Here is a 25760-nt window from a genome sequence, read left to right as displayed (position 1 = left end):
AAGTCTACCACTAACTACAACTGTAAAAGTTAACGTGGGGCTCCACAATGATTTCAAGACAGTGTGTAAGCTTATCTTTTCCAGGACTGACAGTTAGGGCTACATGCACTGACCCACCACGTTTATAGGACCTTCGGAAGCAGTCTTCTTTGATCATCTTAAGCCCAAAGTAATGTGACTGGTTGACTATACATATTTTTATTTGAAGGTAATAATGATATGTTGATCATAAAAGGGGAAGAATTAACAAATTAGTTTGAGTTTTACTCAGAATTCACAAATACAGAATTCTAACATTTAATGGAGAAGTATTTGTTTGAAAATTACAGTACCTGGGGCTGATCGTAGCTGGGAAGAACAGCTCAGAGGTCTTACAGCTAGAAAACAAAGTGTGTATCATTTAATAACTATGCATAATGTTTATAAGGCTACACTTAAAAAAGAAAAATTGAACTTACAAAATCTGAGGGCCCATTTTGATGTAGTAGAAATGTTTTTAAAAGTGGAAGTCAAGATGGTAGACATTCTGAAACCTACAAAGAAAAGAACAAATTATGTCTTGAATTACTTCAGCAATCTGTAGTGTACACAGTCTATGAAATCTGATAAACTTATTCACAGCCATTCACTACCATTATCAATTATTCTTTTCTAGCAATATTATAATTATACTGGCACAGCTTTTCCATTGTACAAATAACTATTCTAAGCATGAATCATCTATTCCTCACAATGAATGGTATATACATACTAAGAGATTAGGAAACTTGGCAGTGGTGGCACACACCTTTAATCCCAGCACAAAGGCAGAGGCAGGCGGATCTCTGTGAGTTTAAGGCCAGCCTGGTCTACAAGAGTTAGTCCCAGGACAGGCTCCAAAGTTATAGAGAAACATTTTCTGTAATAGAAAAAGATTAGAATAATAGCAAATAGGGAACTGGTTAAGTAAGTCATACAATAGCAACCAGGGAACTACTGTATTACATACAATCAGCCATAAAAGATAAGAAAATAGGAGCTGGTGAGATGGTTCAAAGGTTAAGAACACTTGCTGTTCTTCCAGAGGATACAGGTTTGATTCCCAGAACCTTCATAGCAGCTTACAGCAGCCTGTAATTCCAGTCCCAGGACACCCAACATTCTCTTCTGGCTTCTGTGGGCACCAGGCACATAGTGTTGCATAGACAAACATGTAGGCAAAACACCCATATATATAAAAATAAGTTTTTGTTTGCTACCACCCATTAAAAGAGGAAAAATATTTGTATTTCCTTGAGTCATAATAAAATACCCCTAGGGTACAATGTTAAAAACAACTGTTAGGCAGGGCATGGTGGCACATGTCTTTAATCCTGGCACTCAGGAGGCAGTGCAGGTAGATTTCTACAAATTTGAGGGCAGTCTGGTCTACACAATGAGTTCCAAGTCAGCCAAGGCTACAAAGTGAGATCCTATCACAAAAACAAACAAATGAAAAAAGAAATAATTGTTAGGATGGAGCTAGAGAGATGGCTCATCTGTTAAGAGCACTTGGTTACTAAAACCTACATCATGGCACACAACCATCCATTATCTCCAGTTCTAGGAGATCTGACCCACTCTTCTGACCTCCATGGGCAACAGGCACACATATGGAGTGCATACATAAACACAAGCAAAACACATAAATAAAACCAAAAAAAAAGAAAATTAAAATAATTGTTAGGGGCTGGTGAGATGGCTTAGCGGGTTTAGCTTGTTGTCAAGCATGAGGACCTGAGTTTGTCCTCAGGACTGGTATGATAGGATGAGAGGACCAACTCCTACAGGGAGCAGAGGAGGCCCTGAGTAAAGTTCTACAATGAATGTGTATCATTGACATCGACACAGCCATGCTAAAGGCTCTGATGCCTGAGCCCCACAACAGTGACAAAGCCTGCCCTGGGAAGGCTCAGAGGGACGGCAAAGCTTTTCTTGGGACAGGTCGTGGGAAGGAATCCAAGTGCAATGAAGAAACCAAAATGCACAAAAACTAGCAACCGCAGCTCCCTCCACCTCCTGGAGGTTCACAGCCTGAGATGATTTTCCAAAAGACTCCTCCTACAGACACCTCCAACCCAAGAAAGCTAGCTCCTCCCTTGTGCTGTATATAATATGGTGAGGTTCCAAGTTCTAGTGGTAGATGTCACTTCAGAGGTTTGCACACCCCATCTGACCCCAGCTTTTCTGTACATATCTGTCATTTCCTCAGTGATTGTCCTTTCTTCACTCCCTCATTGTCCCTAGACAGAGTTCCAGGTCCCAAGTGGCATACAGGTTCCGGGACCACAACAAACTTCCTACAAGAAGTCTTCTGATCTCCATATGAGTGCCATGGGCCTCCCTTCCAGATAAATGTTAATAAAAGAAATAATTGTTAGCTGGGGCAGGTGAGCATATACTATAGCACACATGTAAAGGTCACTGGACAACCTGTGGGAGTTAAAGCTTTCCTTCTATCAAGTCAGGTCCTCTGGCTTGGTGGCAGGAGCTTTTACCCATGGAATCACCTCACTGACCCAATGTCTTAATTTTTAAACGTATTTTTGCTTAAAAAGTAAATAAGAAACTTAAGGTTTATGAGGATACTGTAGTGGCCAGCCTCCAAGCTGACCCCAGCATCTTTTCTTTCAGTTTTTGTACTCTTGGTCTGGCTGCCTTCCACACTGCACTGCTCTGTCAGAAGAGATGGCATGGCTTCTGAAATCAAGCTGTGAAAAAGATCACAGTTTCTGTCTAAATATCTCAGCTACTCTGTGGAAAGCCAGCTGGAAAGTCACTGCCAACAGCCATGTGAGTGAGCTTGGAAGCTGATCTTCTGGCACAGGGAAGCCTTCAGATGACTACCACCTGCCCAACATGCTGACGACAACCTCCTAAAACTCCAAAGTCACAACCCCGCCAAGAAGCCCAGATTCTTGACCCTCAGAAATTGTATGACAACATCTTATAACAAGCATACCTAAAGATATAAGAATTTATAATTTGATATATAATGTAGGGTTTAAAGTAAATGGAAGAAAATGAGTTGATCAATCAATTTGCTGGGAAGTGACTAATTGCTTGGGAAAAATAAGGTCTATTGTTCACACTATAAGTATAAAAAATGCCATGTAGATAAAAGATCTAAAAACATTTAAAAATATAAAAATACCAGAGTCGGGAAAAATGGCACACACTTTTATTTAATCCCAGCACTTTGAGCAGACACAAGCAGATATCTATGATTTTGAAGTCAGCCTGGTCTATATAGTAAGTTCAAGGCTAGTCAGAGGTACACAGTGAGAGCCGGACTCAAAACAAAAAGATGAGAGAATATGGGTATGCATGTGTGTATACATGGAAGTGGAGGTTAGAGGTCAATCACTTCTACACCTTACTTTTTGAGATAAGGCCTCTCATTAAAGCTGGGAATCAAACCTGGGACTTCTTGAAGAATAGCCAGTGCTTTCAAAACGGAGCCATTTCTTTAGTCCCCTAGAAAAATTACCGTAGTACTATTGAAAGACTTGGATAAATCCAGATACCTCTAGCAGAAAAAATAGAGCCACAAATCTAGCAGAAAAAATAGAGTCAGTTTATTGGTTGTCTGACTGGATAGCAATCCCTAGATTCTCTTCTCTCCACTAGTGCTAGGATTACAGACCCACAAAGCTACATGTCCAGCTTCTTTTAACCCAGCGTATGGAGACTCAGTTTTCATACTTGCACAGCAAACACTTCACCCATTAGACAAGGCCACCTTCCATTAGATGAGTAAGATCTAGAAGCCATAAATTAAGCGTTAACATATTTGATTACTAAAATATTTTAAACCCACATACAATTTTTAAAAAACTAAAATTGAGTTAAAAGCAAAGAATACATTTAGAGAAAATATGGTTAATATAATCTATAAAGAGCCTGTTTCAAATTAAAAGGGAAAAATCTGCAATTTTAAATCTATATTTTGTTCTAGGGTACATTTCCCCACTATGTAGTTGTCAGTGAAGTCTACAAGGGATTGACCCTGAGTAATCTTAATTGCTGCAGGGATTAAAGGCTCAGATGGCCAAGCCCTACAGCACCTTACCTTGACCACGGGTACTGATGTTTAGTTAGTCTAATACTCAAGTTTTCTGTCTGCAGTTCTAAAACACAAATCATTCCTTTGGCTGTAGTTTTACAAATATTAACAGTGCTACCTAAGGACAAAGTTGATATCAAAAGAAGACAGAACTGAAAATTTTATGAAAAAACAAAAAACAGTTCTAGTCATATTCTATCTAAAACCCACCCACTGATGGTCCAGGAGATAATGAATCCCCAAATTTAATAGAATTTTCTATTATTTGCAACTGAACAGGTTCCTATCTGATATGCAGACCACAAGCAAAAATGAACAAATAAGCAGTTCCCATAAGAAAGTAAAATGCCAGGGCCTTAGAGTACAGCTGAACGCCAGAGCACTTGTCTATTACATACCCTGTGTTTGATCCCCAGCATCAATCAGTCAAATTAAAATAGTCACACTAACAAAAAAAATCCCTATTTTTATATGTGTTTGTATTTCTGTGAGTGTAAGCCACATATGTATGGGTGCCCATGGAAGATAGAAGAAGGTATTCAATTGATTCAAGAGGTGGTTGTGAGCTGCCCGTCATGGGTCCTGGGAATTGAAATTGGATCCTCTTGCCAAGTGCAGCAAGTGTCCTTAACTGCTTAGCCTCTCTCCAGCCCCCGAAAATACCTTTTAAAAATTTGTTTTAAAGCAATCCAGTGGCTAAATTCCATATCCAGCACGGGGGGAAAGATATGCATGTATGTATTGACATGAAAAGATGTTCATAATAGGTATTAAATAAAAACGCTTTAATCCCAGCACTCAAGAGGTAGAGGCAGTTAGATCTCTTTAAGTTTGAGGCCAGTCTGGTCTAAATAGTGGGTTCCAGGACAGTCAGAACTACCTAACAGAGAGACTGTCAAAAAACAAACAAACAAAAAACAAGACAAACAAACAAACAAAAAACCCAGAAAGCTCCCTTCTTTCTTTCCATACCCATTTCAGCCATTTCTTGTTTCCTCTCTCGCAGAATATCGGCTAACTAATGAGTGCTATTTCTGTTTTGAATACTGGGCTTGCCACAAAAAAGAAATTTTATATAATCTTTCTGAGCCAGTCAAGTCACCAAAAGTGCAAATGAATGAGACGTGGGGGTAGTGGGTACTAAACAAAATAGTGCATCGCACCGGAAGCTGACTTTACTTTCTTTTGAAACAAATCCGTTTATTTCAGCATCATCTTTCCAGCACCCAAAACAAACAAAACACCCAAGCGAGGCGACATGAAAAGCTGAGCGCTCAATTAGAAGTAGACTAGGGCTCTCTAGTCTAGTTCTACCACCTGTGGCTACCAGTTAACACACTCTGTTCCAACGGCTGTGGCTACTTTGGTGAGGATGCCCAGACGCCCGCCGTCTCCCCTTCTGGGCTAGAAAACGCCCGTGAACTCCGGGATCACTAAGCAGGCGGAGGATTGTCTCGTCTTCCACACCCGAGGCCCGCACTTAACGACACGTTCTCAATCGCAACAGCCGCGGGACTGCCTCGACAGGTAAAACAGGGGAAACGACAACGCTCTGACACACGCAAACAGTCCGTGAACCTGTGGAGAAGGGCGACACCCCTGCTGCGAGCTACGGGAGAACGCGACCCGCCGCCCGCCAGGAGGCGGTTGGCACTGGAGGCCTGGACTCCGCAGCTTGTCCCGCTCTTGGGACTTCGACCCTCACGGGAAAGGGAAGGGGTCCCGGAGACAGGAGCCGGGAGGGAAGTGGGACCTGCCTGCGGGAAAGTCAGAAGAAAGCCGAATCGCGCGCCAGCCGCACCTCAGAGACCGCGAAGCCTGCCGCTCCCAAGAAGGTCTAGCCCAGAATGACAACCGCCCGCCCTCACCGAGGGGCGGCTCCCGTTCCGCAAGGACCTCTCTCTCCCCGCCCGGGGTCACCGCGGAATTTGAGGGCTGCCCACTGAGCGCCTGACTAGAAAGTCAGACACTCCGCCCCCCTCCTCAGAGGTCCTTGGTCTTCCTTCAGAGAAACCATCCTTTCGGCCGGATTAGTTGGGAGCAAGAGGGAGGGTGAGAGGCCCGGCAACTACTCAGAGTCTGTGTTTTAGTAAGGCAGTACATCGGGCGCCCTGCCGGACAGACTGAGAAAAGAAAAGTCCTCGGCTTCATAGCGCCCCGCTAGAAGAGCTTTCTACTTTCGTCCTCTTCTGCTCAAGATGGTGGCGTCCCGGGCAATTGGCAGTCTCAGTCGCTTCTCTGCCTTCAGGATCCTCCGCTCCAGAGGTGAGCCTGGCTGGGGGCTCGGGAGAGTCCCGGAGTGCCTGCCGGAACCGAGGCGGCGATCACCAGCGTTTGCCCCTCACTGTCTCCTTCCCACGCCTTCCCTTGGACCCCGGGAAACGGGGGTTACTGTCCAGGGACCCCATTTCCTGTGCCCTTGGGAAGGGACTGTCACTTCCTCTCGCCCTTTTGTGGCGGTGTCAGGCTCTCCCTAACTTTCCTGACTCGTTCCCCTTAGTCTGGCACTTTGCGCAGGTCTCTCTGCTGCAGCCCTGCGCTCACGCCCCTCTTGTCTCCTTTGATGATTATGGTCTTGGCGCTGACCCTGTTAGATTGGGAGGATTGAGACCCATTCTGTCGCATCTTTGAGGCTCTGCCGCACCTTGGTCACTTTAGTCAAGCTTCTAGGTAGCATTGACTAGCCTTACAGATCCCTGCCACTCCTGATGTCTATCGTCAAAACCATTTTTGCAGAGAGCTCAACTCTCACACTTCCAATAATCCTGTCGTGAATGTATAGAAGACTGAAAGCAGAGGTTCTCTAACTCAGAGAAAGGAAGATTTTTTTTTAAATACTAGAAAAACTTGATTTTTTTGAGGAACGAAATTGTTAGATTATTTTCTAATCTTGTTTCTGCCGATGCCTAGTCAGGCTCTATGAACTTGCATTCTTCCTCTTCAGACTGGTAGTGAAAGGGTTAAAGGGGTGGCGGTAGAAAACTGCCTGTCCGGAGGCTCCCAAATCCATAATGGCTAATGTAAGTTTAATTTATTGCATATCATACTTGATACCAGTTACTTTGAGACTTTCATTTGTAATATGAATTCGCCTTAATTTATTTTTATCTTACCTCCCGAGACATTTAATTAAGTGAATTAATTGAGTCTTTTTCCATTTTTTTTTTTAAATCACCACAGATCAATTGTGTGTAAACAGTCTAAATCACCACATTACCTAAAGAAAAATGAAATGAGGCCGGGCATGGTGGTTCTCACCTTTAATCTCAGTTTGAGTTTGTGGCCTACCTGGTCTACATGGTGAGTTCCAGGCCAGTCAGGGCTACATAGTGAGATCCTGTCCTAAAAAAAAGAGAGAGAGAGAGAGAGAGAGAGAGAGAGAGAGAGAGAGAGAGAGAGAGAGAGAGAGAGAGAAATGATGTTAAGGTTGAGGAAGGAATTAGGAAAAAAATCTGTTATTTTTACATTTGTTATCTTTCTGTTATGTTATCTCTATGTTTACTTGTGGCCACATTTCCTTACAGTTTATATTTTATCTTTAACTCATTTAAACAGTTTTAGGAAAAACATCATATATGCTCCTCCATTTGTTGTAAGGTATTTTTATGGATTGTCAGCTGCTACAACACTGGAGTGGTGATGGGGTCACATGTTTTCTAGTTACTAGGTAGCTGTCTGACTTTGGCCAGGTGCTTTAATCTAAATGGGCTTTCTCATCTGGAAAATGAATGAGAGTGATTTTTTTTTCTTTGGCAAGAGAAGTAATTTGATGGAGCAATTAAAGGCTTTAAGTATGGACTCTGACTTCTGCGTTAAATCTGTCTTCTACCTTTGGGTAAACTCGGGAATTAATTTCAGTATCTTTTTCTCATTGGTAAAATGGAGTCAATTACATGTTAAGTCTAAAGAAGTTGCATTAGGTATAAAGCAGCTTATCATGGGAATAAGTCTCAATAAATGTTATTGACTTTTTAGCCCTAAGAAGTAATGGTTGCATATAGCTGAGAATTTTTAAAGCGATCTATCCATTTTATGTAGGTGATGAAAAGCTGACATCCGGATTTTCCTATACTTCTACACAGAAACATATGTTAATTTGTAAACTGTATTATGTTTTCGTTAAGAAAGTCTAGTCAGTTATAGCTACAACTTATTTTAATAGCAACTTATACACTTTGAAAAATATGTAGGAAAATCAATTTAAAATTAGCTGCCCACCTGATTTACTATTCAGAGTCTAGACTTTAGTAGTCCTTGACCCTGAGAATGTGTGCGGGCGTTGCCAATTGCCCAATGAACTGTGGCATTACCTGGAAAAAACATAAGCCTTCTATGATAGTTTTAGAACATTCCTGCTGTATAGTACCATCATTCTAGTATGATTATCAAATAAAAAACTCGCAAGTGGACCTTCATATCTAATTTCTACTCCTCCTAATTCCCAAGTATGTAAGTGAGAAGAATTTTACGGGAAACGAAAGGCAGTTAGTAGGTGTTGTGGTATTTTTCAGTCTGGCTCTCACTTATTCATCCCTTGTCCTGGAGTTGGATTTTGGAAAAGCTATTAACTGTCATAAACTAAAGTAACATTTTCAAAGTTGGGTCAGCACAGTCCAACTTTTCCCACTGATTATAGTGTGATCTTGTAGCTATTTTCTTACATATGAAGGTGATTAAAAAGTAGGACAAAGGTTTCACTCTTGCTGGCACTGAAAAATGTAGGCTAAAGTTCACTGTTCGCTGTTAGGCGTGGGGTGAGGCTGGATTCCAGAAGCAAAGTGACCCTGTACTTCGGCTTGATTATATTGACTGTGGTTAGGAAGTTTTTTTTTTATGTTTGTGCATTTAGTGTTCTTTCTCTTTGCTTTTGTCTCTGTTGATTTAGGAGGTTTTGTGTAACTATGTGGAAGTGTGTTTACCCCAAAGAGAGGTTAGTTGGCAAGATTTAAATGGCTTAAACAAGGCTAACGAACACCAACTTACTTATTTATTTACTTATTTAATTGTTTTAGAGACAAGATCTTACTCGGTAGATCTGGCTGGCCTGGAACTCCTAGTCCTCTTAGGCTGCTTCCACACCCAGCTTGCACCATCCACCTCTAAAGCAGTGGAGGGCTGGTGAAGGGCGTGCCTCACCAAGCTTAGTGCTGAGGATTACTGAACCCAGGGACACTTGCTAGAGAAGTACCACTGAGTTACTTCTAGTTCCCAAGGCCACATCCAGTGGTCTTTTATTTGTTTTTCAATATTTATTTTTATTTATGTGTTGGTGTCCATGCGAGCGTATGACATGTGTGTGAATGGCAATGGTGACCAAAAGAGGGCATCAGATCCTCTGCAGCTGGAGTCTTTTAGCCAGCATGGGTGCTGGGCACCAAACTCGGATCCTTTAGGGAAACAAGAGGCATGCTTTCACTAGTTGGCCTGGAAATCACAGTAATCCACCTGCCTCTGCCTCCCCGGTGCACAGTTATAGTAGTCAGAGGTCCTTAATGGGTCTCGGGCCAAGGATAAATAGCTCTGTGGTAGAGTGTTTGCCTAGCATACACTAGGCCTATGTTCAATCCCAAGTGGGAACCAGTATGGGTGTCATTAGGCTCAGGTAGGTGTTGACAGGGCTTCCATTCTTTCCGAAGGCCCTGAGGAAAAGCCATGGCCTTACCTTTTCTAGTTTTCAGAGACAACCTGTGGTCTCAGCTTCTGCTCATCTCCTTCCTTTAGCAACCTGGAGCCAGGACACGCTCACACGTCTCTGATTTTCTTTGGGGTTACCCTAAAGCCATTTAGATAATTCATGATGCTTTCCCTAGATTAAGGTCAATCTTACTTCTATTTGCATGTTAGCCCTTTGCCATGTAACCCAACACATTCACACATTCTAGAGATGTGATGTGTCCTCCTTTTTTTCTTTTTTTCTTTTTTTGGTTGGCGGGGACATCCTCTCCCTACCTTACTTATGATCTGGATAATCATTTGACCTAATAATTAAAATGAGAAAGGTAATGGAGTAGCCACAATAGTGGCCTAGAATACATTGTTCTGATTGGTGTTTTATTGGTGTAAATTCTAGTTTTGCTGACCTGACAGATATTACAGAAATTCTGTTTCACAAAATAATTTTGAAACACTCTTCCCTTGCAGGCTGTATTTGCCGCAGCTTTACAGCATCTTCTGCTTTGCTGAGTAAGTTGACTTTCTTGTTTACATAATGCTGATTTTTATACTTTTCATTTTTTGAAATTAGAATAGAATTGCACCATATCCCCCATTCACTTTCCTCCCTCCAACTTCTCCCACACACCTTTCTTGCTCTCAAATTCATGGTCATTTTTCTTAATTGCTGTATATATGCATATGTGTATATGCACATATATAAATACCTATATAGATATATATATCACTAGATATATATGTGTGTGTATCCCTAAACATATGTGTGTATCCTAATATGTATGTATGTATATATGTTCCTAAATATATGTGTATTTCTTGATATATATATATGTGCATATATGTAAAACAACGAAGAAAAAGAGGCCATGAATTTGAGAGAGCAAGGGGAGTATATGGAAGAGTTGGAGGGAGGAAAGTGAATGGGGATGTATGTGTCCTAAATACAACCTGCTCTGTCCATATAATGGTACTCGTATGTCTATATCTTAACATCACTTTGTAGACGTACTTTGCGATAAGCATGTTTAGAAACTAATTTGTCTTCTCTCTTTTAGCCAGAACCCATATTAATTATGGAGTCAAAGGGGATGTGGCGGTTATTCGGATTAACTCACCCAATTCTAAGGTACCCAAATTTTTTTTAGTTAATTTCTATCAACTACATTTATGAATCCTCTCCTAAATAAAAATGAAATCTGCCTGTCTGGAAGTGGGCCTGTCACATGATTTTAAGGTTTTGTTAGTTATAGGCAGATGTTCCTGTATGAGAATTCCTTCATGAGGCCAGGGGTGGTGGTGCACACCTTTAATCCCAGCCCTGGGAAACAAAGGCAGGCAGATCTCTCTGAAGCCGCAGCCAGCCTGATCTACATAGTGAGTTTCAGGTCAGGTAGAACAGTGAGATTCTGTCTCAAAAAAGAAAAGAAAAGGGAAAAGAAAAAAGAAAAGGAAAAAGAAAAAAATGTCCTTCTTGGTGGTGTTCACCTTTAACACCAACACTGTAGAAGAAGAGGCAGGTGGGTCTCTGTGATTTCTAGACCAGCCAGACCTACTTAGTGAGACCCCGTTTCAAAGACAGACAACACACAAAGAACTCCTTCTTATTGACTCTAGGTGTCAGATTAATATCAAAGATTAATAAAACTAGCCTGTTATTGTATAGGATAAGTATGATAGATTATCCTTGTTGATAAGATTTAATCTACCTATTTTAAACATGAGGTGATTAGGGGCTGGAGAGATGGCTCAGAGGTTAAGAGCATTGCCTTCTCTACCAAAGGTCCTGAGTTCAATTCCCAGCAACCACATGGTGGCTCACAACCATCTGTAATGGGGTCTGGTGCCCTCTTCTGGCCTGCAGGCATACACACAGACAGAATATTGTATACATAATAAATAAATATAAAAAAAAATGAGGTGATTAAATCTACCTTCAGTACCTTCCTGTTGTAGTATTACTCATAGTAGGTTGGCGGGGATACATGTAGACACTTGGCTCTTGAGCTTCCTACAGGGTCTGAATGACTCATGGAGGCCACATGCTAGAAACAGGTTATGTGAAAATGGAACCTGGAGCCGAGTGGTGGTGGCACACGCCTTTAATCCCAGCACTTGGGAGGCAGAAGCAGTTGGATCTTTGTGAGTTTGAGGCCAGTCTGGTTTACAAGAGCTAGTTCCAGAACAGGTTCTAAAGCTACAGAGAAACCCTGTCTCGGGGAAAAAAATACAGGAAAATGGAACCTGATCTTGGCAAATTCAACAGTGTAGACAACAGAACCCTAGTTTTGCCAAGAATATTCTATTGCAGGGGTTCATTTTTTCCCCCATCTCAAATTGGTATAAAGGTGTCTTACTATTTTTTTTTTAATAAAATCTTGCAGCCAGAGCTCTATATGACATAGATGAGATTGAGCCAAGCATGGGGACTGACTCACAGCACCTGAGAGGCACAAATAGGAAGAATTCTAGGTCATCCTCAGCTACAGAGTACAAGGCTAGCCTGGGCTATATAGAACCGTGTAAGAAACAGGAAGACCTACATGAAGCAGGTGGCAGCTCTCACCCATTAGCAGTTATAGGAGCCAGCCTTTCACTTGTGCTGGTCTCATATGGAATAACTTAGGATTCAAACTTAAGATTTTTCCCCTTAATTTTCTGAAGTTGAATATATTTATAAAGTAAAGACCATACTGTGTCTAATTTTGCTTCTTTTTTTTTTATGTTGTATGATTCCCTTCTCCCCCTGGGCCAATAAATATTTGTAGATTTATTTAATTGTACCTGCATCTGATCCAGACTGCTAGGAGTATGACCTCATGATCACTTTTTTAGTTTAGTTTTTTTCAGACAAGGTCTCACTGTGTATCCTGGATAGCCTGGAACCTTCTGTGTCCTAGGTCAGCCTCAGACTTGCGGCAGAATTTAGAAGGAAGCACCCCTATGCCCAGCCAGCAGAGTCCCCTTTTTTCTGTATTGTGTGTACATGACGTACTTGAGGGTGAGAGTGAAATTGAGTCTCTCCTCCCACCTTTACCTGGGATATAATGATCAAACTCGGATGGTTGGGCTTGCATGGCAAGCATGTTTACCCACTGAGCATCTCTCCAGTTCTTGAGACCTGTTTTTAAAGGGAAGGGTACTAGTTGGGTTTCAGAGGGTTTTTGGTCTGTCTGTGTTTTGGTTTTGGTTTCTTCATTTTCTTATTACAATATGTCTGCTGCATGAACATATTTGACAGTGGTAGTATGTCTGTTATACTTCTAGTTTAAACCCTTAGATGTAGCTGTTTCTCTTGTAGGTAAATACATTGAATAAAGAAGTACAATCAGAGTTTGCAGAAGTTATGAATGAAATCTGGGCCAATGACCAAATCAGAAGTGCTGTCCTTATTTCATCAAAGCCCGGCTGCTTTGTCGCAGGTGCAGATATCAAGTAAGTTTATCTTGATTAATTACATATTTCTATCTTTAAAAGAAGATAGAAGTAAATTCTCCAAAAGTTTGTTTTTTGAAGTTGTTTTCCTGAGTTTAATAAAGCTAATGAAATAAAGGAACTTGTTGCTTAAATCATAGATGACAAAATACAGCCTTTCTTACTCGCTAGCCAAGAACAAATGCCCAGTTTTCTTCCATCATACCAGAAAACATTTAAAAATTTGGTGGAAATCCCAATTCGTATAACCACTTTGGAGCACAGTTTGTCACTACTTAGTAAAATGAAAAATACAAGGGCTAGGCTGGTGGATAAAATACCTGCCACTAGGCCAATGACCTGAGTTTGATTCACCCACATAAAAGCTGGGCATGGTGAGTTTGATGGATCGCCTTGTCTCAAAAAATAAGAAGTGAAAAAGCCACCTGAAGTTGGCCTTCACATGTGCCTGCACAGTTGAGCAAACATGCAGATACACACACACAAGGAGTGGGAGGAAACATGTATGTTCCAGCCACATACTCTCATCTAGGTGTATATACTAAAGAAATCTTAGTCTCTATTCATAAGAATCTGTGTGGAAGAATAGTCATTCCTGTGTGTAGGTAGAGATAGTGAAGCCTTTGAAACCAGCTGTAAGTCACTAGGGAAACAGATAGTAAAGACTACAAAACAGCTGAAATAGATTAACTAGATCCAGAACATCACCCTAGAATTGTCTAATCTGTTAGCCAAAATATTTACCAGGTGATGTTAGAGCTTTGTGATCAATGGTTTGTTAAGGAAGCAAAATAAATTGTGTAACATGTTCCATTTTATGAACTCATTGCCAAATATTGATGTATGCTGAGATAAGCATGTAGTGGGTGAAGTGTTATACAAAGTAGGATCCAGTTTCATCTCTCCTTTTGTGTTCTTTTATGTGGCTGCTACAGCATGCTAGCCTCTTGCACAACCCCCCAAGAAGCAACACGAATATCACAGGAAGGACAGAGAATGTTTGAGAAACTTGAAAAGTCCCCAAAGCCCGTTGTAGCAGCCATCAGTGGATCCTGCTTGGGAGGAGGACTTGAGGTATGGATGAATCCCAGAGCTGTATAGATGCTGTCCCACTCACTGGTAGGATGTGCTGCTGTGAACCTTGGGCTATTGTTTCTCCTGCAGGAAAGTCTTCCGAGTAGGATTGGCTTGATTTTAGCTATCAAACATCTGCATGGGGTTAACTCTTAATTTATAACAAGCAGCAAGTGACACAGAGCACGTGAGCCAAGGAGCGCTGTTTCCATTGACAGCTGTGAAGTCTTTCTCATGGCTGCATACCTAGCTCAGACTCAGGGCAAAGATCAGAAGTGGGATCTGTGTTCACGTTCTTAAGTCTGGTTGACCTTCAAAGCATAATAATATATTTAAGTCTCGTGAGAGAGAATTTCTTGTGAATAGTAAAGATGATAAGATTAAAGAGAAGAGATTCTTTTTTGTTTTGTTTTGTTTTTTTTTTTGAGACGGGATCTCACTGTGTAGGCCTGCCTCTGCCTCCAGAGTGCTGGGATCAAAGGTTACCTTCAGGAGAGTTTTAAGGAGAAGAGCGACCTGAAAGGGTTGATAAATCATGACAATGGTAGAAGAGGTAAATGGTACAGTGCCGGATGTCAGCCTAACAAATCATGGTTTATTTTGTGGGACATTCCTGCTTTATAAATAACATTTAGACCTGCCAACCTAGGTGCTAAAACGTTACAGTTACATTTTCTAAATTTTTCTTTCATTTCTCTGAAGCTCGCCTTAGCATGCCAATACAGAGTAGCAACAAAGGACAGAAAAACAGTATTGGGTGTCCCTGAAGTGTTACTGGGACTCTTACCAGGAGCTGGAGGTACCCAGAGACTGCCCAAAATGGTGAGTTTAAAAACACCCAACGCCGTGAACTTGAGCTATACATAAATACCCTTTGGATCTACTCCATCTTCTACAAAATACTCACTGTAAAATTCAGAAGCCAAGTAAGTTAGGAGTATAGAGGATTGTTGAGAGATTTTTTTTCTTCATTCCTGATAGTTTTTCAGTTCTACAGAATTGTTAGTAAAGGATAAAAGTGATAAGCCTTGCTTTTCCAAAACATTAATTTGTTCCTCCTCTCACGGTATCGCCTTAATAGTTTTTCAAAGCCATGGGTCGTAGGTCATAATAAGTATGAGACAGCTTTCTCATAATTCTCTGATTTAGACCATGTTCTTGCTATAGTCAGAGGACCAAAAAAGATCAGTCAGCTTCTGAATTTCTAGGAAAGGAGAAGGAGAGTCATCCCTGGAGGCTGCGGAGGGATTTCCTATCAAAGCAGAGGGCAGAGCCTCGCAGCGCCCAGCACTGTAGACTTCTCAGTGAGAAGGGCACAGTGGAGCAGCTGAGCCTAGAAACTCACACAAGTGCAAATGGGGAAAGGAAGGTTTTGTTTCATTTGGTTGGTTTTGATTTTGATCAAAAGCTTCATCCTGTAGCCTAGACTGGCCTCAAACTCTTGTCTGTCCCTCTGCCTCACCCTCCTGAGTCTGAAATAACACTAATCTAGTTATCAAAATAAATAATACACATTTCTTTGTAAGAATTGTCTAGAAGATGTCTTGACACAAAAAGTTATGTTGAATTTCATTTACTTAGGTTACTAGGAGTTCTTTCATTTTTGTTTTTATGCTTTTTTGTTATTGTTTTTGGTTGCTTGTTTGTTTGTTTTTTTAAGCCAGGGTCTCTTTATGTAGTCCTGACTTCACTATGTAGACCAGGCTGGCCTAGAACTCACAGGTTCTTTTGCCTCTGCCTCCTGAGTACTAGGATTAAATGTGTAAGCCTCCATACCTAGCTGGTTTTGTTTTGTTTGTTGTTGTTGTTGTTGTTGTTGTTTTGTTCTGAATCAGAGTCTTCTCTACAACTCAGACACACCTTGAGTCTACCATTCTCCTGCCTCAGCTTTCCAAGATTATGGAACAAACCATACACTTGGCTAGAGATCAGTTTTCTACAATACTGTATCAGTTGAGCTGCATTGTTAATTCTCAGCATTGCTTTTCTGAAAATTGAACCCATGGTCTTATGCATGCCGAGCAAAGACTACCACTGAGCTACACCCTCAGCCCTAGTTTTAAATACTGTATAAATGATGGAAAACAAATTGAGAATGACAGTCTATAATTTTAGTTCATATAAAATGAATTTTCCACCTCTCCAGTTCCTTATGCTATTGAATTTAAAATATATTATAAAAGCATTTTTTTCTTCAACTGGACATAATCTCAAAACTTAAAAGTGTGTAAGTATATAAAATTTAATTTACTAATAAAAGAACATAAAGCTGTGGTCTACAGAGTTAGTTCTAGGACATCCAGGGCTACACAAAGAAATCCTGTCTTCAAAACAAAACTGGTTTGACTTTTCTCCTTATTTTAGAAAAAAATGATTGTTTATTTGTTTATATTGGGTGTTCATGCACACGTGTGCAAGGTGCACACATGGAGGTCAGAGGATATCTTTCAGGAATCAGTTCTCTCCTGCCAAGAGAGTTCCAGGAATTAAACTCAGGGTGTCAGCCTTGACAGCAAGCATCTTTACCCACTGAGCCCCTCCCAGCCCCACGTTTCTTCAAAAGTTTGCTCACTTATGATTTGTAAACTAACTTCCACCCTCATTTTCCCCCGTGCCCTGGCTCTCACTTGCATGTTAGGTGGGTGTTCCTGCTGCGTTTGACATGATGCTGACTGGTAGAAACATTCGTGCAGACAGAGCAAAGAAAATGGGATTGGTTGACCAGTTGGTGGAACCCCTGGGTAAGTGTTAGAATGACTCAGAATTGGGTCTTATAGAGTTGTTTATTTCCTGAAGGATTTGATCACTTGAATATTAGTTAGGATGAAACTCAAAACTCTTAAGAAGTAACGGTATTTTAGGAGTGACATTTTCTGAGAGCTAATACTAAATCATTTTGTTTTTCTTTTGGTTTTTTGAGACAGGGTTTCTCTGTAGCTTTGGAGTGTGTCCTGGAACTAGCTCTTGTAGCCCAGGCTGGCCTCAGACTTACAGAGATCCGCCTACCTCTGCCTCCCAAGTGCTGGGATTAAAGGCATACGCCACCACTGCCCGGCTAATACTAAATCATTTTAACCACCACCCTGGTTTCTATTTATTTATTGATTATATGGATATCAGGAACATAGGAATCAGTTCAATCATTAGTGTTTAATTATAAATTAGCTGTATTACTCTCCATGTGTAAGCCTCCCTTAGTCCCTGGTGGGAGGGTCTTTGTTTTATTTATTGTTTTTATTTTTGTTTGGAGCATGTGGGATCAAACCAGGGTCTTCTGCACGCTGGGCCAGTACTCTTATCACTGAGCTACATCCCCACCCTGTGTTTTAATAATAATAAGCACAGGAAAGAGCCAACCTCAGAATGTTAATATATGGTATCTACTTATGTGCTACTTTCATGCAATTTCTGCTAGCAGTAGAAACCTCTAAAATGTACATTAATTTCCTGGTATTTCTTAAATATCAGCATTAAGCTATTACTTAAGGCTCAGTGTGGTGGTCCATGCTTGTAATCCAGCATTTAAAGATTGAAACAAATGAATCATGAATTTCAGCCACCTTAGGCCACATAGTGTAGAAAGTTCTAAGCCAGAGCTCATAGTGAGACCATACCTCAAGAAAATAAACAGGAGCTATTGAGATGCCCAGGGACCTGAGTTTAATTTCTAGGATCCACATGGCTAGAATAATTTTAACAAATGGTGCAGAACTTTGGGTATTGGTAGCAGAAGAAAAAAGGCACTGCATGTAAATTCTAACTTAAAGTGAACCACAGACCAGTGTCCAAGAGACAAAGCCAGAACACTTTCAGAAGAGAGCAAAGGAGGAAATCTTTGTGCTTTTTAAATCAGAAAGGTGTTAGATACCAAGCCAGTAGCATGATCCACAAAAATCTCCAAAACACCAAAATAATAAAAATCTCTAGGGGCAGAGAGAGATGGCCTAGCTGGTAAAGATATTTGCCACACAAATCTGGTGACCTGAATTTGATCTTGGAAACAATATAAAGTTTGAAGGAAAGAACAAACTCCACAAAATTATCCTTTGACCACCACGTGGGAGCCATGGCATGTGAGCACATGATACATGTATACAAACACACATACACACAGACAAATTAATGGTGATACTGAGCTAGCTTTTGCCTCTGAAGTAAACTCCACTTAAAGATAACACATTACCCTTTTTACAAATTGTTGGCTTGATTGCCCAAAAAAATTTTTTTTAAGATTTATTTATTTATTTATTGTATATACAACATTCTGCCTCCATGTATGCCCACAGGCCAGAAGAGGGCACCAGATCTCATTATAGATGGCTGTGAGCCACCATGTGGTTGCTGGGAATTGAACTCAGGACCTCTGGAAGAGTAGTCAGTGCTCTTAACCTCTGAGCCATCTCTTCAGTCCCGATCACCTAAAATTTTATAAGTGATTTTTATGCCTGGCAAAGAAAGTTAATGGTGTCATGGCTAATTATGTTTCCTTACAGTATTTGCATGATGTTAGTATCGGGGTAATGCTGGCCTCATAAAATTAGTTGTGGAATATTCCTTTCTCTTGTTTTCTGGAAATTTTTGTATAGAATTGATATTTCTTCTTACTTAATTACCTAACATACTTAACCATAAAGCCATGTATGGGTTTGGAGGATTGTTATTTTTTCTTTTGTTTTGTTTTTTGTTCTGACTAAGATAGTTTTAGGGTTTGTTTCAGGTTTCTTTGTTGTTTGTTTAATTTTTTATTATTTTAGACTTACTTATTTTCTTATGAATGTTTTGCTTGCGTGTATTTCTGTGCACATGTGTGACTGGTACCCACAGGGGTCAGAAGAGAGCAACTGGACTATAATTGTAAACCACTGTGTGGGTGCTAGGACTCAAACCCCATTCCTCTGCAAGAACAGCGAGTGCTCTCAACCGCTGAGCCAGCACTCTAGCCCCTTGTTTTTGTTTTTTGAGGTTTTGTGTGTGTCTGTCTGTCTATGTATGAGTATCCTATCATGTGTGTTCAGGTACCTCTGGGGGCCAGAAGAGGGCGTTGGCTCCCATGAAGCCAGAGTTACACTGGTTGTGAGGGGTCACCTGACTGCTGAGGAAGCCTTGAACAAGCAGACTTTGTGGAGCCTGGCAGAGGAAATGGCATGGAAGTAGGGGAAAGTCTTTAAGATTCTTTTTCTCTTAGTCCAGCTAATGCCCTAAGGCCAAGAGACCTAGGATGGAAAGTATACGGGCTAGGAATGGAAATATGAGTGAGACCATTGCCATCCCAGGAGACCTGTCCTTATCTGTACCTCCCTCGAGGACTGTGGTGCACTGGTGTGGTATAAGGAAGGCAGTGTTTCCCATGCCATCTTCCCAGTGTCACATTCTTACCCTCAGGGAGAACCTCAGCTGGTCATAGTTCTTCACCAGTAGGATGGCCTTCGTTCCTAAAAGGTGTAGGCCACCAGCCGTCCTGTGCTGGTGTTGTTTTTGTGTTTCTGGAGTGGTCTTTCGTGGATGTGCTGCACAATGCTGGCCAAAGCTGGCCCCCTGGGTAGACCTGTTGTTACTGCATGCTCAGCAGCATTCTGCATACGGTCTGGTGACCGTGGCCACCCTGCCAGATTATGATGCTATTGACTTTTCTGGATTCTCTGAGTCTTGGCCATTTTGAAGTTAAAAATTTTGTTCTGGTTTCCCCTTCTCCACTTGGGTCTGTCTCTAGTCAGACAAGACATCTGTAGTAAGCTTTTCCTCTTGAGATCTTGTTCCCGAGTACTTCGGGAGTGTAGACGCCTTTTTACACTGCAGCCGCTTCTTCCCGTGTAGTCATGCAGACTTTCAGTAGAGAATGTGGATGGTGTCTGCTGTCTTCATAGCCCATAAATTCTGTTCTTTGGATTTCTCAGCTTTGCCACTTTTTGTTTGTTTTGGGGTGCTAAGGGTGGAACGAAGCCTCACACATGCTAACCATATACCCCTGAGCTGCACACACAGTCTAATTCCTGCTTCCTACAGGTTCACAAGCTAGCAGGTGCTATAAGTGGGAAGTTAGTTGCTGTTTTAGGGTCACAATTACTGTGATGAAATACACTGACCAAAACCAAGTTGGGGAGGAAAGGGTTTATTTCACCCACAGTTCCATACTCATCATCAGAAGCAGCGAGGACAGGAACTCATTCAGGGCAGGAACCTTGAGGCCGTGGAGGAGTACTGCTTCCTGGCTTGCTCAGCCTCCTTTCTTAGAGATCCCAGAACCACCTGCCCAGAGACAGCACCACCCACAATGGACTGGGCCCTCCCTCATTGATCACTAATTAAGAAAATGTCCTACAGGCTTGCCTACAGCCCCATCTCATGAAGGCATTTTCTTGAGGTTCCCTCCTCCAGATGATTTTCCCTTGTGTTGAGTTGACATAAAACTGTAGCCAACACAGCTGCATATTGTTGCAGCCCCGTTCTGTAGACAAGTACTTTGTGGACCGGAGATCCCGCCACCTTTCTGAACCAGCCATTTGAACCTCTCACTGCTGTCCCATCAGGGAAACTGACTTTGTATTCCTCTTCCTTCTAATCTGTTCTCTGTGACCCCAGAGCTCTGATGTCTTATTTTCCCCCTAGTAGCAGCCTTTGGCTCGAGCCAAGTCAGGTAGCCAGTTAGTCCATGCCCCAAGGTTTATGACACATCAGAGAGCAAGTGACCAATCATGGCCAAAGATAGGCTGTTCCCTTTCCAGAACTTTAGTCCTCAGGTTTCTGCAGCACCTTTACAAATAGTTTACAGCTTACTCGGGTCTTTTATTTTCTTCTAGTTCTGCACTAGGAATACAGGCCACACAAGACCTACCACATCCTGTGGAAGCATAAGACAGACTGACAGTGTTTCTTCTACTTAGAGCTCACTTGTGCACCTTTGTTCACAATTGTGTCCAGAGTTCCCACAGAGCTTAGCACTCCAGTGTGAAAGGAGGGCTGTGTGGGAGGTCTCCTCTGCCTCGGACTGGCCCAAGCTTGATTTACATTCCAGTCCTTGCAATCATTTTGTTGTTGTTATTTTATTCTGTTTTTACAGGACCAGGAATAAAATCTTCAGAGGAAAGGACAATTGAATACCTAGAAGAGGTTGCAATTACTTTTGCCAAAGGCCTGGCTGATCGGAAGGTCTCTGCAAAGCAAAGCAAAGGCCTGATGGACAGTAAGTGTCTTTGTTAGCAGCACACAGCAGGGCTTCTTCCTTCCCTAGCTTTACCTGGGTTCAGAATGAGCCCAGCTGGACTGTGAGAGACGCTGCCTAAAAAGAAAAGAGAGAGGGGTAAATGTATTATCTACGCTGTATGAAGTCAGCCTTAAAGAGCACCACTGTGCCTATGGTCAAATCCTCAACCTGATGCTGACTGTTAAAGCCATTGTTTAAAGGCTTGTTATTTTGGAAGATTTTTAACACTAATACAAAAATGAATTTTAATAGTATAATAAAGCTGCACTCCCCAGAGCAGGCCTTAACCTTAACACGGAACAAGTAACTAAAGCCCGTTAAGACAGCGCATTGTAGAGGCTGACATTTAGGTTGTGTTCCTTCATGTGGCTAGAATACTCCATTGCTGTGGAGTCTGCAGAGCAGATGGACAAGGGAGCCCTGGTTCATGTCGGTGAATAACTACATTTTACCTTACAGAGCTGACGTCATATGCCATGACTATTCCATTTGTCAGACAACAGATTTACAAAACAGTTGAAGAGAAGGTGAAAAAGCAGACCAAAGGCCTTTATCCTGCACCCCTGAAAATAATCGATGTGAGTCTGCCTTGCGTACCCACCTTCTCCATATTTCTTCCTCTTTGGTGAAGCAGTACTCTGTTGTGATTCTAAACAATGTACATCAGTACTTTTTGTTTGTGTTTTACTTCTTGAGAAGGAGTCTAACTGTGTAGCTCTGAGATCAACCTGCCTCTGTCTCCTAAGTGCTAGGATTTTCGTACTGCCAGTACGAAATTCTTGTTTGTTTGTTTGATTTGATTTGATTTGATTTTCAAGACAGAGTTTCTCCATGTAGGCCTGGCTGTCCTGGAACTTTCCTTGTACACCATGCTGGCCTCAAACTCACAAAAGTTCTCCTGCTTCTGCCTCCCAAGTTCTGGGATTAAAAGTGCGCCACTATGCCCAGCTAATGACAAGTTTCTAAAAGACATTCCACTTCTATATTTATTAAGAAGACCTAATGATGTAGAGGCAGCATGAAAAGATGAAGGAAGATAATTAAAAGGTCTTTAAATTTAAAGTACTTTAAATTAATTTTAAAAACTTTAAGACTTAGAGCTTTTCAGACTGGGAAATTCAAGAATGTGTAATCAGAATTGGAAAATGCAGAGCTATATAGAGACCCTGTCTTAAAAACAAACAAAAAAACAGTGTGGTACACATAATCCTAGCATTCTGAGAGGCAGAGGCAGGCAGATCTCCAAATTCAAGACCAGCCTGGTCTACATGGAGAATTATAGGATAGAGAGACTGTCTCAAACAAACAAAACAACCAAAAAAAAAAAAAAAACTGGCGAATGAATCCATTAGAGCACATCTTGAGTAGAAGACAGGAGACTACAAGACATGAAACATGGGCTAGGGTTGGATCTCTGACAGACCCTTTGTCTGGCTTGTAGAAGCCTCTAGATTCAGTCCCCAGCACTGTAGGAAACATAACACATACATCTGCTTTCATCTTAACAGTCTGGGCTGGGGCAATTAAATATGTGTGGTAAGGCCGATAGCCATACAAGATATGAAACAGCAGACAGTAATGCACAGTCATGGAGATGAGGAAGAGACTCTGGGATCCGGCCTGAAAAGGGAGTGCAGAGTAGGTGAAGGGAAAGTCGGGCCAGGCAGGATGGGCAGCATGAGGCTGGTGAAGGAGCATTCAGTGAAACCCACTTTTAACAGTGAACAGTGGGGTGTCTCTAGCAGGGCAGACTGAAGTTAGATTTGAGAAGGTTATCAACAATGAGTCAATGTTAATTGGTCCTGTACTTGGTCAAGGGTCAAAGAGGATTAGAGTGACAAAATGAGCTACTAGTCAGCTACTAGACAGGGTTTCTCTGTGTAGCCCTGGCTGACTTAGAAGTTGCTTTGTAGACCTCAAACTCACAGAGATCCACCTGTGCCTCCCTAGTGCTGGAATTCAAGGGGTGCACCACCACCGCCTGGTCCGAGGGGTCATCTCTTTGTTACATGGGACAGCGCTTACCCCAGATATAAAGTTGAGTTGTACAGAGTTCCGGGTTAGTGTAACTAATAAGATCACACACACACACACACACACACACACACACACACACACACACGGAAAGCACAGAGAAGCAAACAGCACTGTCTTTAGAAAGAATCTAGAGAAATAGCTTGAGGTTCTCTTTCCTCCCTGGTTCAGCAGCAGCAGCCTCAGACACAGGTGCTTCAGTCCAGAGCAGCTGGCATTCCGTTCCTTTCCTGCCCTCACAAAGCTGGATGAGTGCCCTACTCTTGGAAGCCTGATCACACTGCTATTTTATTCAGCATTATTTTACATTAGCCATTCTGTTCCAGCACTAAACAATCACATTTGTGGCTTTTAGGTTGTGAAGGCTGGACTCGAGCAAGGAGATGACGCTGGTTATCTTGCTGAATCACAGGTAAAATTATCTCCAATTTAACTGTAGAAAACTAAAGACCCATAGCTGTGTTTAAAGCTGAAAATGTATATATATATAAACTATACTATATGTAAAAAACAGACTATATAAGAAAGCTCACACTTTTTTTATTCCGGTGGTTATTCTTCTGAGAAATGGGATGGTTTCTACAGATGCTTGAAAGTGCTCAGTAATGAGGGTGTGATGAGAACTAGAGCAGCCAGTCACTTCAGAACCTATCACCAGAATGACTCCAGTCTGCACTCCGGCTGATTTTGTTGTGACAGAATGCATACATTGAGGACTGGGATGTAGGTCAGTGCAAAGCAATTACGTTTGGCAGGTGCAAGGACCTAGATCCAACCCAAGTACCACAGAGAAAAAGGAAAAGGCAAGCACTGATTTACATATATGTGTGTGTATGTATGTATGTATGTATGTATACATATACATATGTATGTATATATATTGCTTACTGAGACTTAGAGATGCAGCATTTTTGATAAATTAGAGAAGAAAACTGTCTTGTACTCAGAAACAAAGAAGCACATGTCGACCAGTATCGCCCCTTTTGCTTTTCTCGAAAGTTAATGGTACGCCAGATTTAAGGGAGTGATGGGTAATTTAAGTTTTATGCAATCATTGAAGAATTTGATAATAGGACAAAAAGTAATCAGAAGAGCTTAGAGAAAGCTCTAGAAAACCATATCTCATGGGTATTTTTAATGCATTCCTCATATTTTAAGCATCATAACCAGGTCCACACACATATGTATGTACAGAGCAGTAGAAGCCTCTGTCTCAGAACTGAGTAACTGTCCTCACTGCATGCAGTCAGTCCTCCAACATCTACACTCCTGCATCCAACTACTGAACAGAAATGTTCAGGAAGGAGGATTGTTGGGATCAAGAGGGGATCACAAGAGAATGGGAGGGGAAAGGGGGCAATGGGTAAATATGATCAATGTATTATATACATATAAAAATTTTAGCAACTAAATATATATAATATTTATCTTGTATTAGGTGTTTTAGATAATCTAGAGTCAACTTGAAATACAGAGGATGTGCATATACTGTATTTTATGTAAAGAACTTGAGGATTTATTTGTGGATCATGACTCTCCTGAGGTCCTGAAACCAGTGTTTACATAGATTCCAAGGAGCGGCTGTACTTGACATTTGTGTGTGTGTGTGTGTGTGTGTGTGTGTGTGTGTGTGTGTGTGTGTATACATACATATATATAAAGTTTTTATATAAAACCACTTATCAAGCCTATTGAATTCATGACATGATGGATGTTACCCATAATTTGAAATCTACTGGTTTACCAAATAGAACATGCTGTCTCAGAATTAAGTATAGAATTTATTCTGTGAACTAAGAGACCATGGATGCAAACCCATGCCAAGCTATCATTCACTATCAATGGAGAAAACAAGACATTCCAGGATAAGAACAAATTTAAACAATACATAGCCACATATTCAGCCCTACAGAAAGTAATAGAAGGAAAATCACAACCCAAGTAATCCAACATTGCCAACACTGCCTACAATAACTCAGGCATCTAGCGACCCTTCACTAGCACAACTCAAAGAAGGGAGACACACAAACTCTACTACCAAAAACAATAAGAATAACCGGAGTAAACAACCACTGGTCATTAATATCACTTAACATTAATGGTCTCAATTCACCTATAAAAAGGCACAGACTAAGAGATTGGATACGAAAACAGGATCCAACATTCTGCTGTTTGCAAGAAACACATCTCAACCACAAAGACAGGCATCTACTCAGAGTAAAGGATTGGGAAAAGGTTTTTCAAGCAAATGGTCCTAAGAAA

General features: G+C 41.3%; 2 protein-coding genes across 3 annotated transcripts in view; one reads left to right on the top strand and one right to left on the bottom strand.

Annotated features, from left to right (window-relative positions):
- Positions 1-5997, bottom strand: part of Hadhb (hydroxyacyl-CoA dehydrogenase trifunctional multienzyme complex subunit beta) — a 41056-nt gene extending 35059 nt beyond the window's left edge. The window contains exons 1-3 of one of the 2 annotated variants that reach the window (XM_050125890.1): positions 5886-5997; positions 459-533; positions 333-377 (exon numbers count right to left, since the gene is read on the bottom strand). In XM_050125890.1, coding sequence (XP_049981847.1) covers positions 333-377; positions 459-525 — 112 coding nt within the window. In that variant the 5' untranslated portion in view covers positions 526-533; positions 5886-5997. Of the gene's footprint in view, positions 1-332; positions 378-458; positions 534-5841 lie in introns of both variants that reach the window. The other variant, XM_050125891.1, reaches the window with a different exon arrangement.
- A 130-nt stretch (positions 5998-6127) lies between these two features.
- Hadha (hydroxyacyl-CoA dehydrogenase trifunctional multienzyme complex subunit alpha) overlaps positions 6128-25760 on the top strand; it is a 40640-nt gene continuing 21007 nt past the window's right edge. Inside the window, exons 1-10 of the mRNA XM_050125864.1 lie at positions 6128-6349; positions 10226-10267; positions 10813-10883; positions 13056-13189; positions 14125-14263; positions 14966-15085; positions 16902-17004; positions 21321-21443; positions 21924-22042; positions 23854-23910. Coding sequence (XP_049981821.1) covers positions 6283-6349; positions 10226-10267; positions 10813-10883; positions 13056-13189; positions 14125-14263; positions 14966-15085; positions 16902-17004; positions 21321-21443; positions 21924-22042; positions 23854-23910 — 975 coding nt within the window. The 5' untranslated portion in view covers positions 6128-6282. The remainder of the gene's footprint in view (positions 6350-10225; positions 10268-10812; positions 10884-13055; positions 13190-14124; positions 14264-14965; positions 15086-16901; positions 17005-21320; positions 21444-21923; positions 22043-23853; positions 23911-25760) is intronic.

Source organism: Alexandromys fortis, unplaced genomic scaffold (genome assembly GCF_014885135.2).
Source record: "Alexandromys fortis isolate MF-2015 unplaced genomic scaffold, M_Fortis_MF-2015_v1.1 scaffold_252, whole genome shotgun sequence".
Classification (NCBI taxonomy): Eukaryota; Metazoa; Chordata; class Mammalia; order Rodentia; family Cricetidae; genus Alexandromys; species Alexandromys fortis.
Note: the sequence above shows the minus strand (reverse complement) of the source record. Positions and strands in the feature narration are given on the sequence as shown.